General features: G+C 45.0%; 1 protein-coding gene across 2 annotated transcripts in view; it reads right to left on the bottom strand.

The window, feature by feature from the left end:
- The window catches only part of DENND1A (DENN domain containing 1A), a 265,432-nt gene that overhangs the window by 134,726 nt on the left and 110,133 nt on the right, over positions 1-20,573 (bottom strand). For both annotated transcript variants that reach the window (XM_088665085.1, XM_088665086.1), the window contains exons 6-7: positions 3,895-3,964; positions 1,816-1,896 (exon numbers count right to left, since the gene is read on the bottom strand). In XM_088665085.1, the coding sequence (XP_088521211.1) occupies positions 1,816-1,896; positions 3,895-3,964 (151 nt within the window). The remainder of the gene's footprint in view (positions 1-1,815; positions 1,897-3,894; positions 3,965-20,573) is intronic.

The following is a 20,573-nucleotide window of genomic DNA, read 5'->3' as shown; positions in this document are numbered from 1 at the left end:
TGCCAACCAGGAAACACCATCAAAGCATTATTGGCATATGGCTGACAGCAACACGTGGCCGGGTCAGCTAGTAGGATCTATTAAACATTAAAAAGCCTCCCTATATTCTCTTTTTCTAGAAAATCTTTTACATCTTTCCATCCAGCCTTTAACTTTTGCTTCGGTGTGTTTCTAATGATCGCCGTCAATTTTGCCAAGGTCACAAATTCTACCAATTTCACTTGCCAATCCTGGACTGTTCAGTCCGCTATTACACTTCTTTCATTGCCTTCCATTTATAATTGACCCGCCTAATGACAAATAATGACAATTGCAACAAATAAAGGCTTGACATGCCTTGCTTTACATGTCATGCATCTATCTCATATATAGGTTTCACCTTTTAAATTGCATTTTTGAAATAAATGCACTTTTTAACGATATTCCAATTTTCCAAGTTCCACCTGTATGCCCTGCCTCTTATTCTCCTTTAAATGCAGTTTAGAACTTACATCATTTATATAATACAGTGGTACCTCTACTTACGAATTTAATGCGTTCCGAATGCACATTCGTAAGTCGAAAAAATTGCAAATCGAATCCCATAGGAATGCATTGGGAGAAAAAAATTGCAAGTCGAAGCAACCCTATCTAAAAATTCGTAAGTCAAAAAAATCCTATCTAAACCGCATCCAAGATGGCGGATGGAGCTCTGCTCGTAAGTAGAAACATTCATAAGTAGTTATTCGTAAGTATAGGTACCACTGTATTTAAAAAATAAAATGGTAAACCGAGTCATACAAAACACAGAAACATCCCCAAGCCATCTGGTACAACTGCCAGCAGCTGCCCAAGAAACAAATTTGCTGCCAGTCAATATCTTTGCCGCACAAATGGGGCATGATGCATACCGTATTTTTCATTCCATAAGACGCAGCTTTGTCCTCCTAAAAAGTAAGAGGAAGTGTCTGCGCGTGTTATTGAGCAAATGTGTGGTCCCTGCAGCCAAATTGCCCAGGGGCGAAAGGCAGATTGTGGGTATTTTTTAAAAAAGAAAGAGCTAAAGGCTAACAAGAGGGAAAGAGAGTGTTGAAAGGAAGTCGCTCAGCAGCTGATTGCAAGAGATCGGGAGGGAGATAAGGGAGCTACCTCCCTTCCCGGCCCCTCCCTTGCCCAGGCCTCCATTGTTGTCTGCAGAGGGAGACATGTGACTGGCTGATTACATTATCTGTTTGGAAACTGTAGAAATGGCTCCCTTTCCTAGAGAAGCTGCAGAACTGTGAGTTGAACCCCATAAAAACAGGATTTTTCCCCTTTGCAAGGAAACTCAGCAACTTGGAGCTGATCCTCCAAAATGGAGCTTTCCCTCTTTGCAAAAAAGATGCACAATGCTGAGCTGACACCCCCCCACACACACACATACCAAAAAGGGGGCTTTTCCCATTTGCAAAAAAAACTGCACAACTCTGAGCTGACCCCCCCCCCCAAAAAACGGGGGGCCTCAATTTTTGCCTGCAGGGGAAGGCTGTTTGTTTCCCCAGCGACATGTGACTGGCTGATTAGATTATCTGTCTGGAAACTGTAGAAATGGGTCCCTGCAGAACTGTGAGTTGAACCCCATAAAACAGGATTTTTTTCCCCTTTGCAAGGAAACTAAGCAACTTGGAGCTGGTCCTCAAAAATGGAGCTTTCCCCCTTTGCAAAAAAGATGAACAACTCTGAGCTGGCACCCCCCCAAAAAAAAACAGTATAGTAAAAGCACCTGCCTAATGTCAATAGGCAGGGAGTTCCAGAGGAGAAATGACTCCATGGAAATGTATTAGCTGGGATACTTACCACACTGAGATGAACAGATGTGGCTGGCTCAGGGACGGGTAGTTTATAAAGCATTTCTAGAAGTTCATACCACTGGCTCTCCTAGAAGAAGAAAAAAGGTAGGGGGTGATTTCTAAAACAAGTGTTTTTCTTAACACAGATTGATTGATTGATCTGCCACCCATCTGCCACCCATCTGACTGGGTTGCCCCAGCTACTATGGGTGGCTTCCAACAAATTCAAACTTAGAGGCCTGACTGATTAGATTATCTGCCTGGAAATTTTTCGCAACCTCCGCTAGAAAAATCTATTCGTTAAGCGAAACATCTGTCTTACAGGGCATTCGTCTAGCGAGGCACCACTGTATTAGCAAGGAACTGGAAATCTGAAGATATACCTACAGTGGACGACTGGCAGATGAAGCTAATAGAATAATAATAATAATAATAATAATAATAATAATAATAATAATAATAATATTATTTATACCCCGCTCACCAGTTTCAAAATCTACAGGAAAAATGCCCAGATATTTTCATCACTCTGAATTTCTTTTCAGTGACTTATCTCTAAGCTTTAGGGATCGTGGCAAATATCAGAATATTAAACTTGATACTGCTTGCAACTACCCTGTTTCTCCTAAAATAAGACATACCCATAAAATAAGTCATAGCAGGATTTCTAAGCATTTGCGCAATATAAGCCATACCCAGAAAATAAGACATAGTGATAGGCGCAGTTCTGGAGGGCCCCAAGGAAGAGGGAAGGCTGGACGCGTAATAAAAAGTAAGACATTCACTGAAAATAAGCCACTGTGGGTTTTTTAAAGGAAAAATAAATATAAGATGGTGTCTTATTTTCGGAGAAACACAGTACTTCCCTATACAGAGCTTCCTTCAGATGTCTTCTAAAAATTGCAAAAGTATGTATCACACTGACATCTAACGGAAGGATGTTCCACAGGGTAGGCGCCACTACTGAGAAGTATTGAGATAATAGGCTAAGATTGACCATAAACCAGATAACAAATGTTGGAAATGTAAGAAAGCGGAAGGAACCTTTTACCATATGTGGCGGACTTGCCCCCAAGTAAAGAGCTTCTGGGATAAGATTTATAACGAGTTGAAGAAAGTGTTGAAAAACACGTTTATTAAGAACCCAGAAGCTTTTTGACTTGGCATTACAAGAGGAGAATTACCTAAGAAAGATATCACTTTTTTTCTGTATGCCACAACAGCAGGTAGAATTGTACAGTGGTGCCTCGCTAGACAAATTCGTATAACGAAAAATTCGTCTAGCGAATCCCATAGGAACGCATTGAATTCCCCCCCCCCATAAAGGTAAAGGAACCCCTGACCATTAGGTCCAGTCGTGACCAACTCTGGGGTTGCACGCTCATCTTGCATTATTGGCCGAGGGAGCCAGCATACAGCTTCCAGGTCATGTGACCAGCATGACAAAGCCGCTTCTGGCAAACCAGAGCAGCGCACGGAAACGCCGTTTACCTTCCCGCTGTAGCGGTTCCTATTTATTTCCTTGCATTTTGACATGCTTTCGAACTGCTAGGTTGGCAGGAGCTGGGAGCAAGCAAACCCCCCCCCCAATAGGAACGCATTAATTGAATTTCAACGCATTCCTAAGGGAAACCGCGATTCACTAGACACATTTTTCGCAAAACGAATTCGTCTTGCGAGGCAAACTCCGCTAGAAAAATCTATTCGTTAAGCGAAAAATTGATCTTACAAGAGCTTCGTCTAGCGAGGCACCACTGTATCCAAAAATGCATTCACAAAAAAATAAGAATAATAAAAAAGATGTCAAAAATCAGAAAAAGTAAAATCATTCATTTATACCTCCTTTTAACTGACTTCCAATTATTCCACCACATATGCGTTTGAGTTCCTAATTCGGCATCCTAATTAAAGGTAGTCTCACCCACCCAGTCACACAATGCTCCACACCAGGCACCCGCCAAACTGCGGCCCTCCAGATGTTTTGGCCTACAACTCTAGCTAACAGGACCACTGCTCAGGGAAGATGGGAATTGTAGTCCAAAACATCTGGAGGGCCAAAGCTTGGGGGTGCCTGCTCCACACTTACCTGGCCCTTTGCGGAATAGTCTGCCAAGATGTTGAGCAGTTTATAAAAGACTTCAAACCATGGGAGGTAACTAAAAAGAAATGGGGGGGGGGAAGAAAAGCAAAGGATTAGGTTTTTCAAAACATTTCGCTTTGCAGAGTGACCTCGACAAATATAAAAACTGCTATAGTGCTTCCGCAGTGAGATTTGACTTTCTTGGGCTCCTTGATCACTGCAGATGGTGACAGCAGTCACGAAATTAAAAGACGCCTGCTTCTTGGGAGAAAAGCAATGACAAACCTAGACAGCATCTTCAAAAACAGAGACATCACCTTGCCAACAAAGGTCCATATAATTCAAGCTATGGTTTTCCCAGTAGTGATGTATGGAAGTGAGAGCTGGACCATCCAACCCCGTGCCAAGCAGGAAACACCATCATAGAATCATAGAATCCTAGAGTTGGAAGAGACCCCAAGGGCCATCCAGTCCAACCCCCTGCCAAGCAGGAAACACCATCAAAGCATTCCTGACAGATGGCCGTCAAGCCTCTGCTTAATGACCTCCAAAGAAAGAGACTCCACCGCACTCCTTGGCAGCAAATTCCACTGCCGAACAGCTCTTATGGTCAGGAAGTTCTTCCTAATGTTGAGGTGGAGTCTTCTTTCTTGTAGTTTGAATCCATTGCTCTGTGTCCGCTTCTCTGGAGCAGCAGAAAACAACCTTTCTCCCTCCTCTATATTACATCCTTTGATATCTTTGAACGTGGCTATCATATCACCCCTTAACCTTCTCTTCTCCAGGCTAAACATACCCAGCTCCCTAAGCCGTTCCTCATAAGGCATCGTTTCCAGGCCTTTGATCATTTTGGTTGCCCTCTTCTGGACACGTTCCAGCTTGTCAGTATCCTTCTTGAACTGTGGTGCCCAGAACTGGACACAGTACTCCAGGTGAGGTCTGACCAGAGCAGAATACAGTGGTACTATTACTTCCCTTGATCTAGATGCTATACTCCTATTGATGCAGCCCAGAATTGCATTGGCTTTTTGAGCTGCTGCATCACAATGTTGACTCATGTCAAGTTGGTGGTCTACCAAGACTCCTAGATCCTTTCCACATGTACTGCTCTCAAGCCAGGTGTCTCCCATCCTGTATTTGTGCCTTTCTTTTTTTCTTTTTTGCCCAAGTATAGTACTTTACATTTCTCCCTGTTCAAATTCATCTTGTTTGCTTCGGCCCAGTTCTCTATTCTGTTCAGGTCATTTGGAAGTGTGATCCTGTGTCGCCTGCAAACTTGCTCAGGATGCCCTCAAGCCCATCATCCAAGTGATTGATCAAGATGTTGAATAAGACTGGGCCCAAGACAGAACCGTGTGGCACCCCACTAGTCACTTCTCTCCAGGATGAAGAGGAGCCATGGATGAGTAACCTTTGGTTTGCCCTCTTCTGGACATGTTCCAGTTTGTCATTATCCTTTTTGAACTGTGGTGCCCAGAACTGGACACAGTACTCCAGGTGAGGTCTGATCAGAGCAGAATACAGTGGTACTATAACTTCCCTTGATCTAGATGCTATACTCCTATTGATGCAGCCCATAATTGCATTGGCTTTGGGGGTTGGACTGGGTGGCCCTTGTGGTCTCTTCCAACGCTATGATTCTACTTGCTGACCCGGCCACACGTTGCTGTCAGCCATATGTCAAGAATGCTTTGATGGTGTTTCCTGCCTGACAGGGAGTTGGACTGGATGGCCCTTGTGGTCTCTTCCAACTCTAGGATTCTATGACAACGTAGTGTGCGCACACTCAGAGGGTGACCTCCAAACCATCCTAAATATCTTTGCATAGAGCTTCAGTCCTCCTCATCACAGCTGCTCCAGCAGAGGAATTCAGTGCTCTGACCGTCAGGCCATAGTAATAAATGAAGTGAGATGTGGAAGACGTGACAGATAACGGCAATACCACAGTAATGTTTACATCCACCAGCCGCTTGCAAAGGCTACTGTAAAACTTAAGCACCTTATCAACCCTGCACCGATAAAGAACTTACAACTTTTCACATTCTACGACAGAATTATCACATCTGAGCGACTCCAGGAGCGCTTGCTGCCTGGCAGCTTGAGATTTGGAAGAGAAATTCTGAGTTTGGCACCAGAATGTAAACATTGCAGGGGGATTAGGGGGGGTTTAGAAAGTTCCACTTCCGATTTCGTAGTCTCATAAACCTCAATGGAGTTAAGAGCTACCACAAAAGAGCGAAGAGAGAGGCCCTCCTTGAAGGAGCAGCCTCGCACAGAGGATTAAGAAGAAATCTCGTAAACACACCCAAGTACAGTGGGACATCGGTTTATGAACACAATTGGTTCCGGAAGTCTGTTCATAAACTGAAGTGTTCATAAACTGAAGCGAACTTTCCCATTGAAAGTAATGGAAAATGGATTAATCTGTTCCAGACAGTCCGCAGAGTACTTAAACTGAAGCGTTCATAAACTGAAGTGAACTTTCCCATTGAAAGTAATGGAAAGTCGATCAATCCGTTCCAGACGGGTCCACACTCAGCCTGAAGCGTACTTAACCCGAAGTATGGGTGGAATTGGTTCCGGAAGTCTGTTCATAAATTGAAGCGTTCATAAACTGAAGCAAAATTCCCATTGAAAGTAAAGGAAAGTGGATTAATCTGTTCCAGATGGGTCGACGGAGTATTTAAACTGAAGCGTTCATAAAGTGAAGCAAACTTTCCCATTGAAAGTAATGGAAAGTGGATTAATCTGTACCAGACGGTCCGCGGAGTACTTAAACTGAAGCATTCATAAACTGAAGTGAACTTTCCCACTGAAAGTAATGAAAAGTGGATTAATCCGTTCCAGACGGGTCCGCGGAGTACTCAACCTGAAGCGTACTTAACCCGAAGCATGGGTGTAATTGGTTCCGGAAGTCTGTTCATAAACTGAAGCGTTCATAAACTGAAGCGAACGTTCCCACTGAAAGTAATGTAAAGTGAATTAATCTGTTCCAGATGGGTCCGCGACGTTCGTAAACCGAAAATTCGTAAACCGAGGTGTTCATAAACAGAGGTTTCACTGTATAAGGATATAGAGGGAGACACACTGAAGTAATTGGGGCAAGAGCTGTTTTGCTTCTCATTTGTTTGATCAGTCCCATTTTTAAAACAGGAAGGGCAGGAGATAAATTAAAAATTATTATTATTATTACAGTGGTACCTCGCAAGATGAATGCCCTGCAAGACAAATTCTCCGCAGGACGAATGTGTCTTGCAATGTGAGACACAAAATGTGAGACACAAAATTGTTTTGCGAATCGCGGTTTCACATAGGAATGCATTGAAATTTAATAAATGCATTCCTATATGATTTTTTCTAGATATCATGGATGTGTGGTATTTTTGTTCAAGAAGCGTACTGCTGTTTTAAATGTTGAGGCCCTTTTTTCTTGTTTATATTAATAAATTTTGCGCTTCTAAATAAAAAAATTTTAAAAAAAATAATGCATTCCTATGGGCATCACTGGAAGGACAGATCCTGAAGTTGAGGCTCCAATACTTTGGCCACCTCATGAGAAGAGAAGTCTCCCTGGAAAAGACCCTGATGCTGGGAAAGATTGAGGGCACTAGGAGAAGGGGACGACAGAGGACGAGATGGTTGGACAGTGTTCTCGAAGCTACCAACATGATGCTGACCAAACTGCAGGAGGCAGTGGAAGACAGGAATGCCTGGCGTGCTCTGGTCCATGGGGTCACGAAGAGTCAAGACACGACTAAACAACTAAACAACAACAAATGGGGGGGGGAGAAATTTCAATGCCTTCCTATGGGAAACCGCGATTCGCAAGACGATTTTTTCACAAAACGAATTGACTCACGGACCGAATTAAATTCATTTTGCGAGGCATCACTGTATTATTATTAGTAGTAGTAGTAGTAGTAGTAGTATTGACAAATGCTTTCTTTCGGAAATTCCACAGGAATCAAACGAATACAGTGGTACGTCGACTTACGAATTTAACACGTTCAGAACGCACATTCGTAAGTCGAAAAATTTGTAAGTCAAATCCCATAGGAATGCATTGGGAGAAAAAATTCATAAGTTGAAGCAACCCTATCTAAAAATTTGTAAGTAGAAAAAAATCCTATCTAATCAGCATCCAAGATAGCGGACGGAGCTCCGTTCGTAAGTAGAAACATTTGTAAGTAGAGTTATTCGTAAGTAGAGGTACCACTGTATAGTGAGAGGGTGGGGAGGGGTATTACTCAGAAGGGTTTGCGTGATTGACAGATAGGTGTGGAAACCCCATTGACAACTGTTAATGCTTGCAATCGGTCTTGCAGGAAAAAGCAAGGGGTGAGATGGCTAAAGAAAGCTTTCTCATGTATAATGAGATAAGAATCCAGTGTCTTTATTCAGACCAGGTCTCTCCATGGTTTTCAGCAACAGACTGGAAAGAGTCAGTTACAGGTAGGTAGCCGTGTTTGTCTGAAACAAAAAATATAAAAAAAATCCCTTCCAGTAGCACCTTAGAGACCAACTAAGTTTGTCACTGGTATGAGCTTTCGTGCACAGATACACTGAAACAGAAGTCACCAGACCCTTGGATACAGTGGTACCTCTACTTATGAATTTCATGTGTTCTGAACGCACATTCGTAAGTCGGTAAAATCTGTAAGTCGAATCCCATAGGAATGCATTGGGAGAAAAAATCATAAGTCGAAGCAACCCTATCTAAAAATTCGCAAGTCAAAAAAATCCTATCGAAACCGCATCCAAAATGGCGGACGGAGCTCTGTTCGTAAGTAGAAACATTCGTAAGTATAGTTATTCGTAAGTCGAGGTACCACTGTATTATTACAGCCATCCCTCTATTCCTTCCTTCCTTCCTTCCTTCCTTCCTTCCTTCCTTCCTTCCTTCCTTCCTTCCTTCCTTCCTTCCTTGCTTCTCTCTCTCTCTCTCTCTCTCTCTCTCTCTCTCTCTGTGTGTGTGTGTGTGTGTGTGTGCAGGCAACAATTCACAACTTCTGCAGATCCTTCAACTACATGAAAGGTAAGGAAAACAGAAATCTTTCTTCAAAAACTCAAGATTTGACTTGTAAAATTCAGCCCTGTCATTTTAATTGTTTGAAGGATTTTGCTGTTCATTATAAAAGCATCTGTTAAACTTACATTCCCACCCTTCCAGCTGGAGGAATTGTTTGTTGTTGTAATATTGTGTGAATACAGTCATACCTCGGGAAAAGTACGCTTCGGTTTGAGTACCCTTCAGGTTGAGAACTCCACGGACCGTCTGGAACGGATTGATCCACTTTCCATTACTTTCAATGGGAAAGTTTGCTTCAGGTTTAGTACGGATTTCCAGAACCAATTACACTCATACTTCGGGTTAAGTATGCTTCAGTTTAAGTACTCCGTGGACTGTCTGGAATGGATTAATCCACTTTCCATTACTTTCAATGGGAAAGTTTGCTTCAGGGGGGTTGGGACGTGGAAAACTGAGTAGGCCGCAACATTGTCCAGTAGGCCATAGGCAAAAACCAACATAATATGGGCCTTTCACAGGGTGGGGGAATCACAGGGATGAGCACAACAATGGGAGGGGGGGAACACATAGCCATAAGGGGGAGGTAGGACCGTGAGTCACCCAAAGCAGTGCGGGTTGGGGACATTTACAGGAACATGTGTGGGTGGGGGAGTCTTATTTTTGAAACTTACAGTAGGGGAGTCAAAGTTGGGACAGGGCAGGTGAGGGGACCTGGAAGGGAGACTCTGAAGGTCAATTTAACAGAAAAAGGTCCATTTAACAAACAAAAAACAAAAAAACCACAGCAACGCGTGGCCAGGCCAGCTAGTATTTGATAAAAGGTTTAGATGCGCAGCCTCTGGTTTTCTCTAAGGTATAGGTATCAAACGTACCAGAGTACGTCTTTGGGGAGCTGGGCTCAGTTTGCTAAGCAACTGCGTACCAGCCCCCTTTTCTCTAAAAAGGCTTTTGCAACTGGCAGAGAGTTCCCAGGAGAATCTTCCCCTTTCATCTGGGGAGAGAACACAGCAGACGTTCTGCCTTGAGCAGCTATCTACAGACAAGGGCCAATTTCAATGCACCAGAAAGCCTCGCGGGGTGGTGGTGGTTACAATACCACCAAGTAAATGATTTGTTTAATAAGGATGAGAGAAATTTAGGATTTGAGAAAAAGAAGTCAAAATTTAAAAAACGAATTGTCAGGAAGCAGAAAGGGGATTAATCCGTTCCAGACGGGTCGGCGGAGTACTTAATCTGAACCGAACTTTCCCATTGAAAGTAATGGAAAATGGATTAATCTGTTCAAGGCGGGTACACGGAGTACTCAACCTGAAGGGTACTTAACCCAAAGTATGAGTGTACAGTCATACCTCGGTTTAAGTACGCTTCGGTTTGAGTACTTTCAGTTAAAGTATTCTGCAGACCCATCTGGAACAGATTAATCCACTTTCCATTACTTAAAGTTCATTTCTGGTTAAGTACGGACTTCCAGAACCAATTACACGAATACTTCGGGTTAAGTACGCTTCAGGTATTTCGCGGACCCGTCTGGAACGGATTAATCCACTTTCCATTACTTTCAATGGGAAAGTTCACTTTAGGTTAAGTACGCTTCAGGTAAAGTACAGACTTCCGGAACCAATTGTGTACTTAAACTGAGGTACCAGTGTAATTGGTTCTGGAAGTCTGTCCTTAACCTAAAGCGCACTTAACCTGAAGCGAACTATCCCACTGAAAGAAATGGAAAGTGCATTAATCTGTTCCAGACGGGTCTACGGCGTACTCAACCTGAAGCATACTTAACCTGAAATATAAATGTAATTGGTTCTGGAAGTCCGTACTTAACCTAAAGCGTACTTAACCTGAAGTGAACTTTCCCATTGAAAGTAATGGAAAGTGGATTAATCCGTTCCAGACGGTCCACAGAGTACTCAACCTGAAGCGTACTTAACTCAAAGTATGGGTGTAATTGGTTCTGGAAGCAGGTACTTAACCTGAAGCGAACTTTCCCATGGAAAGTAATGGAAAGTGGATTAATCCGTTCCAGGCGTGTCCGCGGAGTACCTAAACTGAAAGTACTGAAACCGAGGTATGACTGTAATGCCCCTCGCCGCAAGTTACACACCAGTGTCCCTCGCTGGTGGATCCCCAGCCATGATACAATGCTACCATGCTTTGATGGTGTTTCCTGCTTGGCAGGGCGTTGGACTGGATGGCCCTTGTGGTCTCTTCCAACTCTATGATCCTATGATTCTACTAGATGACCCGGCCACGCGTTGCTGTCACCCATATGTCAAGAATGCTTTGATGGCGTTTCCTGCTTGCCCTGAGGATGGACTGGATGGCCCTTGTGGTCTCTTCCAACTCTATGATTTTATGATTCTACTAGCTGACCCGGCCACGCGTGGTTGTCAGCCTTATGTCAGGAATGCCACTATACCAGCTACAAGAAAGAAGATTCCACCTAAACCTTAGGAATAACTTCCTGACATTAAGAGCTGTTCGACAGTGGAACTTGCTGCCAAGGAGTGTGGTGGAGTCTCCTTCTTTGGAGGTCTTTAAGCAGAGGCGTGACAGCCATCTATCAAGAATGCTTTGATGGTGTTTCCTGCTTGGCAGGGGGTTGGACTGGATGGCCCTTGTGGTCTCTTCCAACTCTAGGATTCTATGATGGTGTTTCCTGCTAGGCAGGGGGTTGGACTGGATGACCCTTGGGGTCTCTTCCAACTATAGGATTCTACGATTCTATGTCTGTCGTTTTTTTGGCTTGGTGACCTTGACGGAATTGAGCATGTCAAATCACAACGGCTGGCTGCCTAGTTTCGTTTCCTTGCACTGCCTAAAAAACTTTAAAGTCCAGCTCAGCGGGGAGAGAGAGAGAGACAATTTATCTTGGGAATAGCAGCTTGTCAGATTTACTTTGCATTCCCCCCTTTCAGAACACAGAGGCTGGATTTATAACCGCAACACCCTCCACCGCATGGAACTGCGATACAAAAAAACCCCAAAACCACTAGTAGCTAGATCAGGGATTTATGGCGCATGGCTTGCTCATATTTAATTTGTAACCAAACACTTCCGCTTCCTCTTAGCTACCTCAGAACTTTTGATTAACTCTTGTTTTCGTAGGTCAGGGGTTAAACAAAGGAAGGGAAGCGCTCTCGGCGGAAATTGCCCAGAGCTCTGTCACAAAACGGGGGCTGGAAGAACAATCCTTGTTCCAGAAATGCTAAGGTGAAACTCGGGAAATTGGAATATCGTCAAAAAGGGCATTCATTTCAGGAATGCAACTTAAAAGGCGGAACCAATATATGAGATAGAAGCATGCCACGCAAAGCAAGATATGTCAAGCCTTGATTTGTTGCACAGTGGTACCTCAACTTACGAACGACTCGACAACCGAATTCTACTAGCTGACCCAGCCACGCGTTGCTGTCAGCCATATGTCAGGAATGGTTTGATGGTGTTTCCTGCTTGGCAGGGGGTTGGACTGGATGGCCCTTCGGGTCTCTTCCAACTCTATGATTCTATTAATTTTTCGACTTACGAATGGGGGATAACGGCCGCGCGCTGACGAATGTCTCGACATCCAGGGGGGAAACCGCGGCGGCTTTAGATAGGGATTTTTCGACTTACGAATTTTTAGATAGGGTTGCTTCGATTTACGAATTTTCCCATTTTCAATGCATTCCTATGGGAAATCGCGTTTTCAATGGCGTTTTTCGACTTGACAAATTTTCCGACTTTCGAAGGTGCCTTTGGAACGGATTAAATTCGTAAGTCGCGACACCACTGTAATTGTAATTATTTGTCGTATCCTTCTTGAACTGTGGTGCCCAGAACTGGACACAGTACTCCAGGTGAGGTCTGACCAGAGCAGAGTACAGTGGTACTATTACTTCCCTTGATCTAGATCACGGGTGTCAAACACAAGGCCCGGGGGCCAAATCCGGCCCACCAGACCTCGTCATGTGGCCCGCCGAGCGCCCCAGCCAGCAGTGGGACCTTGCTGCTGAAGCGCCACGCCAACAAAGCGCCGACAAACAGCTGGGGCCGGGGAAATGCTTTTTGCCCCTGGGTCCCTTCGCGCTCTTTTCTGGCGCTGAATCAAGGCGGCGACCCCCCCTCCCTTTCTTTCTTCCTCTCTCTCATTCTTATTCTTTCTTTCCCTCTCCTTCCTTCCTTCCTTCTTTATCTCTGTCTTCTCTCCCTCTTTCTTTTTCTTTCCTTCTTTATTCCTTCTTTCCTACTCTTCTTTCTCTCACCTCTTTCCTTCCTCTCTCCCTCCTGCTCCCTCTTTTCTTCCTTCCTTCCTTCCTTCCGTCCTTCCCAACTTTCTTCCTCTCCCTCATTCTTATTCTTTCTTTCCCTCTACTTCCTTCCTTCCTTCTCCCTTTCCGTCTTCTCTCCCTCTTTCTTTTTCTTTCCTTCTTTATTCTCTTCCTTATTTCCTACTCTTCTTTCTCTCCCCTCTTTCCTTCCTTCCTTCCTCTCTCCCTCCCTCCCTCCCACTCCCTCCTTCCTTCCTTCCTTCCTCCCCTCCCTCTCCCTCTCCCTCTTCTCAGAAACATAGGATGCTGTTTTATACTTCTGGCCCTTAAACCCTGGAACCAGGAGAGCAGCTTCAGTGAGTCAACCTCAGCCAGTCCCTTTGGTGAAGGGTGGTGGCTCACTGGCAGAACATCTGTCCTGCATGCAGACGGACCCCAGCATCTCCAGGTACTAGTAGCTCTGCAAAGGTCCTGCATGAAACCCTAGCGAGCCTCCACCACCCAGTGCAGTTACCAAAAATCATTTTTCAATAAATTGTACAATAATTGTACATTTGAATATCTACTTGCCATTATTCAGACTATGTTTCTGCTTTCAGAGCTAGTTATTACTTACATTATTACAAAAAACAGTAATAATTGAATGCAGTGACAATAATTTATGATAATAAAGAGTGGACACATAGTCCTACAGATACAACCGGCCCTTTGAGGGTGACCAAACTGCTGATGCGGCCCCCGATGAATTTGAGTTTGTCCTCTTGATGCAGCCCAGAATTGCATTGGCTTTTTGAGCTGCTGCATCACACTGTTGACTCATGTCAAGTTTGTGGTCTACCAAGACTCCTAGATCCTTTTCACATGTACTGCTCTCGAGCCAGGTGTCTCCCATCCTGTATTTGTGCCTTTCATTTTTTTTGCCCAAGTGTAGTGCTTTACATTTCTCCTTGTTAAAATTCATCTTGTTTGCTTTGGCCCAGTTGTCTAATCTGTGAAGGTCATTTTGAAGTGTGATCCTGTCCTCTGGGGTATTAGCCACCCCTCCCCATTTGGTGTAGTCTGCAAACTTGCTCAGGATGCCCTCAAGCCCATCATCCAAGTCATTGATAAAGATGTTGAACAAGACTGGGCCCAAGACAGAACCCTGTGGCACCCCACTAGTCACTACTCTCCAGGATGAGGAGGAGCCATTGATGAGCACCCTTTGGGTTCGGTCAGCCAGCCAGTTACAAATCCACTGAATGAAAGCATTGTCTAGCCCGCATTTTACCAGCTTCTTTACAAGAATACCATGGGGCACCTTGTCAAAGGCCTTGCTGAAATCAAGATAGGCTATATCCACAGCATTCCCTTCATCTACCAGGCTTGTAATTCTGTCAAAAAATGAGATGAAATTAGTCTGACATGACTTATTTTTCATAAACCCATGCTGACTTTGAGTGATCACAGCGTTTCTTTCTAGGTGCGCATGTCCAGACATTTCCGCTGCCGTGCCGCTGCCGATCCCTTATGTTCCAATCCGGAAGTTGACAGCTATGGTCCCATCCTCAGAGGCTCTTGGTCTATCCTTGCACTTGCAAGTTTAAGTCTCTCTCTCTCTCTCTCTCTCTCTCTCTCTCTCTCTCTCTCTCTCTCTCTCTCTCACACACACCACCATAGCGACAACAGCTCATGTTAATGAGACTCCGGTTCACCTCCTACAGAACAAGCCAACAAGCTTTCTCGAGACAACTTCTACAATGCAGGGAATTCAAGCTCAGTCATAGAAGCATAGAATCATAGAGTTGGAAGAGACCACAAGGGCCATCCAGTCACTTCTTTCCAGGATGAAGAGGAGCCATGGATGAGCACCCTTTGGGTTCGGTCAGCCAGCAGACGCTCGTAGGTGCGCAAAAGTGCAGGGGAAAACGCAGCCAAATTTGGCCAAGGCCAAAAGCATCTGGCGCAAGCAGCCAGCCAGCCAGCCATTTTTTCAAAGTGTTCGTTAAATGTGTACCTCGCTACTGCAAAGGGTGTAAACTTAACAATTACCTTTAGAATTATTCCAGCTGCATAGAATGGCCCTGGGGGGTTAATAGAAATGTCCTTTATAATTATCCTGGCGGACTTTATCAGGGGAGCTCAGGGGGCGGGGGAGGGGACTCCGTTTCAAAGAGGGAACTGGAAGCCGAAAGCAAACCAAAACACGTGGATCGTAAATGTGTCAGCAGCCTTTTAAGCGGTTCCTCCATGAATTGCTCTTTCAATCTCCGAGCGGCAAATAATTCCATATGGTCTGCTAGCCGACAGTACGGGATCCATTGTTCTTCGTCAACTAATTGGACCAGACTTAATCCACCACGATTGAGTACATACTAATAAGAACGATTTTTAAAAAAGATAGCCAAAGTAATAAGAATCTGAAAAAAAAACCTGTCGTTAGGGATAGATCTTGGAGCTAACACTTTATCAGTTACAAATCTATGAGCTTAACGTTTATTGGAATCAAGTGCAATGGCTCCCGCCAGCCACAAATTAAAAAGCTTGAAGTGCTTGCACAGCAAACGAGGAACGTTGAAAGCCCCATAGATCGGTTGCTGAGCACAGAGTTCACAGAGACGGGAGGCCACTGGGTCAGAAAACTCCAGGGATCCCTCCCCCCTTGGTTCAACAGAGTCGTCGTCTTCTTCTTCCTCCTCCTTCTCTTCGTCTTCCTACTCCTCATCTTCGTCTTCTTCTTCTTCCTCCTCCTCCTCCTCCTCTTCTTCGTCTTCTTCTTCCTCCTCCTCTTCCTCTTCGTCATCTTCTTCTTTCTCCTCCTCCTCCTCTTCTTCTTCTTCCTACTCCTCCTCTTCGTCTTCTTATTCTTCTTTGTCTTCTTCTTTGGCGATCACTCGTAGCCGAGTAAGATTGTCTTCCATAAACACGGTTTTAACAATGGGTCCGTAAGTGACTGTGGAGGCCAATTCTGGATCCACACATCCTTCCACAGTGGGGACATGGGTTTGTGCCAGGGAGCTGCCTCCCCTTGTTTTCCTCTTCTTCTTCTTCTACTTCTTCTTCGATCACTTGTAGCCAAGTAAGACTGTCTTCCATATACATGGTTTTAACAGTGGGTCCGTAAGTGACTGTGGAGGCCAATTCTGGATCCACACGTCCTTCCACAGTGGGGACGTTGGTTTCCAGGCGGGAGTTGATCACAGTGTGGATTTGCCAAGCGTGCCTTCCTCTTAGGTGGTTTTATATATGTGTGTGTGTGTGTGTGTGTGTGTGTGTGTGTGTGTGTGTAAGATCCCTCCCTGATGGGCAAGGTACACTTTGTCCTAATTTGATGTAATTCGGTTCAGCGGTCACGGAGGAAGGGTGTTACATCCGCACATGCAGTGTGAAGATTTATATATATATAGCTGTGGCAGCAGCATAACAGCCACCCATTCTTCAACCATTGCTAAGAGGTGGTGTATCATCAAGGCCCTGGAGAGCTTGTGTCAAGGCCTGGAGAATGCAGGGACTCAAGAACCCAGAGCCTGCAGTGTAGACCAGTTAAATAAAGCGAGGCTTCTAGCATTTATACCAATCATGTTGAATGCTTACCCATTACAGGGGGTGGTGGTAATAATAATAATAATAATAATAATAATAATAATAATAATAATAATTTATAAACCACCCATCTGGCTGGGTTTCCCCAGCCACTCTGGGCAGCTTCCAACAGAAGTAATAAATACAATAATTTATTAAACATTCAAAGCCTCCCTAAACAGGGCTGCCTTCAGATGTCTTCTAAAAATCTGGTAGCAGTTTCTCTCTTTGACATCTGAGGGGAGGGGGTTCCACAGGGCGGACACCACTACTAAGAAGGCCCTCTGCCTGGTTCCCGGTAACCTCACTTCTCACAGCGAGGGAACCGCCAGAAGGCCCTCGGCGCTGGATCTCAGTGAATGATGGGGGTGGAGACGCTCCTTCAGGTATACTGGACCGAGGCCATTTAGGGCTTTAAAGGTCAGCACCAACACTTTGAATTGTGCTCGGAAATGTACTGGGAGCCAATGTAGGTCTTTCAAGACCAGTGTTATGTGGTCTCAGCGGCCGCTCCCAGTCACCAGTCTAGCTGCCACATTCTGGATTAGTTGTAGATTCCGAGTCACCTTCAAAGGTAGCCCCACTTAGAGCGCATTGCAGTAGTCCAAGCGGGAGATAAGCAGAGCATGCACCACTCTGGCGAGACAGTCCGTGGGCAGGGAGGGTCTCATCCTGCGTCCCAGACAGAGCTGCCCTGGACACAGACCCCATTCAGGACCAGGGAGTCCTCCACACCTGCCCGCCTCCTGTCCCCCATGAACAGTACTTTTGTCTTGTCAGGAGTCAACCTCCAATTGCCTCCAGGCACTCACACAGGACCTTCTCCGCCTTCACTGGTCCTGATTAGAAAGGGAGGTCAAGCTGGGTATCATCCGCTATCCTGCTTTTGATACTAAACGAGCGGGTTTGGTTTTCTCAATCTTGCAAAATGGATACTCCAAGATTTGACACCGGCTCATCAGGTGTTGGGGACCGGGGTTGTGATTTCCCAGGTGATCGGGATGGTTTATCTTTTTCACTCCCCCAGCCAGTGGACCCTTCCGCACCGAGCTCTTCGTTGCACCTGACCTTGGGAGCGCTTGGTACTGGGAGAGAGCCTCTGCGATTAAAAAGATCCCTTGCCTCCCTCTCTGCCATTCTAATGAGCTCCTTAAAAAGACCAAAATCAAAGGGATGTTAATGGTGGAATCTTCCCATTTCAAAGGGAAGGATATTTATTATACAAACCTCGACTCATTAGCAATGTCTCGATGTGAGAAGAAACAGCTGCTTCGGCTTTAGGGTGTGGAGGGGAGCAATGCTCTCTCTCTCCCCCCCCCCCTTCAAAGATTGGCAGAAATCGGCTGATATTTAAATGTTGTTCTCACTGAACTGTATAACGGTGCTTCAATGTTTTTTGCTCATCCTCTGTTGTGATGCGTTCATTAAAAAACCAGCACACTGAAAGAGTTATGTTCCTCCTAAGGGTATGCTGTCATGCCCCACTCGTCTTGTAATACATGTTGTTGGCCTACATGAAGTATCATAGAATCCTAGAGTCGGAAGAGACCACAAGGGCCATCCAGTCCAACCCCCTGCCAAGCAGGAAACACCATCAAAGCATCCTTGACATATGCCTGTCAAGCCTCTGCTTAAAGACCTCCAAAGAAGGAGACTCCACCACACTACTTGGCACCTTTGACCATTTTGGTTGCCCTCTTCTGGACACGTTCCAGCTCGCCAGTATCCTTCTTGAACTGTGGTGCCCAGAACTGGACACAGTACTCCAGGTGAGGTCTGACCAGAGCAGAATACAGTGGTACTATTACTTCCCTTGATCTAGATGCTATACTCCTCTTGATGCAGCCCAGAATTGCATTGGCTTTTTGAGCTGCTGCATCACACTGTTGACTCATGTCAAGTTGGTGGTCTACCAAGACTCCTAGATCCTTTTCACATGCACTGCTCTCAATCCAGGTGTCTCCCATCCTTTCATTTTTGTTGGCCCAAGTGTAGTACTTTACATTTCTCCTTGTTCAAATTCATCTTGTTTGCTTTGGCCCAGTTCTCTAATCTGTTCAGGTCATTTGGAAGTGTGATCCTGTCCTCTGGGGTATTAGCCACCCTTCCCCATTTGGTGTCATCTGCAAAGTTGCTCAGGATGCCCTCAAGCCCATCATCCAAGTCATTGATGTTGTTGTTGTTGTTTAGTCGTTTAGTCGTGTCCGACTCTTCGTGACCCCATGGACCATAGCACGCCAGGCACTCCTGTCTTCCACTGCCTCCCGCAGTTTGGTCAAACTCATGTTCGTAGCTTCGAGAACACTGTCCAACCATCTTGTCCTCTGTCGTCCCCTTCTCCTAGTGCCCTCAATCTTTCCCAACATCAGGGTCTTTTCCAAGGATTCTTCTCTTCTCATGAGGTGGCCAAAGTATTGGAGCCTCAGCTTCACGATCTGTCCTTCCAGGGAGCACTCAGGGCTGATTTCCTTAAGAATGGATAGGTTTGATCTTCTAGCAGTCCATGGGACTCTCAAGAGTCTCCTCCAGCACCATAATTCAAAAGCATCAATTCTTCGGCGATCAGCCTTCTTTATGGTCCAGCTCTCACTTCCATACATCACTACTGGGAAAACCATAGCTTTAACTATACGGACCTTTGTCGGCAAGGTGATGTCTCTGCTTTTTAAGATGCTGTCTAGGTTTGTCATTGCTTTTCTCCCAAGAAGCAGGCGTCTTTTAATTTCGTGACTGCTGTCACCATCTGCAGTGATCAAGGAGCCCAAGAAAGTAAAATCTCTCACTGCCTCCATTTCTTCCCCTTCTATTTGCCAGGAGGTGATGGGACCGGTGGCCATGATCTTGGTTTTTTTGATGTTGAGCTTCAGACCATATTTTGCGCTCTCCTCTTTCACCCTCATTAAAAGGTTCTTTAATTCCTCCTCGCTTTCTGCCATCAAGGTTGTGTCATCTGCATATCTGAGGTTGTTGATATTTCTTCCGGCAATCTTAATTCCGGCTTGGGATTCATCTAGTCCAGCCTTTCGCATGATGAATTCTGCATATAAGTTAAATAAGCAGGGAGACAATATACAACCTTGTCGTACTCCTTTCCCAATTTTGAACCAATCAGTTGTTCCATATCCAGTTCTAACTGTAGCTTCTTGTCCCACATAGAGATTTCTCAGGAGACAGATGAGGTGATCAGGCATTACAAGATCCCATTTCTTTAAGAACTTGCCATAGTTTGCTGTGGTCGACACAGTCAAAGGCTTTTGCATAGTCAATGAAGCCGAAGTAGACGTTTTTCTGGAACTCTCTAGCTTTCTCCATAATCCAGCGCATGTTTGCTATTTGATCTCTGGTTCCTCTGCCCTTTCGAAATCCAGCTTGCACTTCTGGGAGTTCTCGGTCCACATACTGCCTAAGCCTGCCTTGTAGAATTTTGAGCATAACCTTGCTAGCGTGTGAAATGAGCGCAATTGTGCGGTAGTTGGAGCATTCTTTGGCACTGCCCTTCTTTGGAATTGGGATGTAGACTGATCTTCTCCAATCCTCTGGCCATTGCTGAGTTTTCCAAACTTGCTGGCATATTGGGTGTAGCACCTTAACAGCATCATCTTTTAAAATTTTAAATAGTTCAGCTGGAATATCATCACTTCCACTGGCCTTGTTATTAGCAGTGCTTTCTAAGGCCCATTTGACTTCACTCTCCAAGATGTCTGGCTCAAGGTCAGCAACCACACTACCTGGGGTGTACGAGACCTCCATATCTTTCTGGTATAATTCCTCTGTGTATTCTTGCCACCTCTTCTTGATGTCTTCTGCTTCTGTTAGGTCCTTACCACTTTTGTCCTTGATTATGG

The sequence above is a fragment of the Zootoca vivipara genome, chromosome Z2, assembly GCF_965207765.1.
Source record: "Zootoca vivipara chromosome Z2, rZooViv2.hap1.1, whole genome shotgun sequence".
In the NCBI taxonomy this organism is placed as follows: Eukaryota; Metazoa; Chordata; class Lepidosauria; order Squamata; family Lacertidae; genus Zootoca; species Zootoca vivipara.
This window is presented reverse-complemented; position numbering and strand designations above follow the sequence as displayed.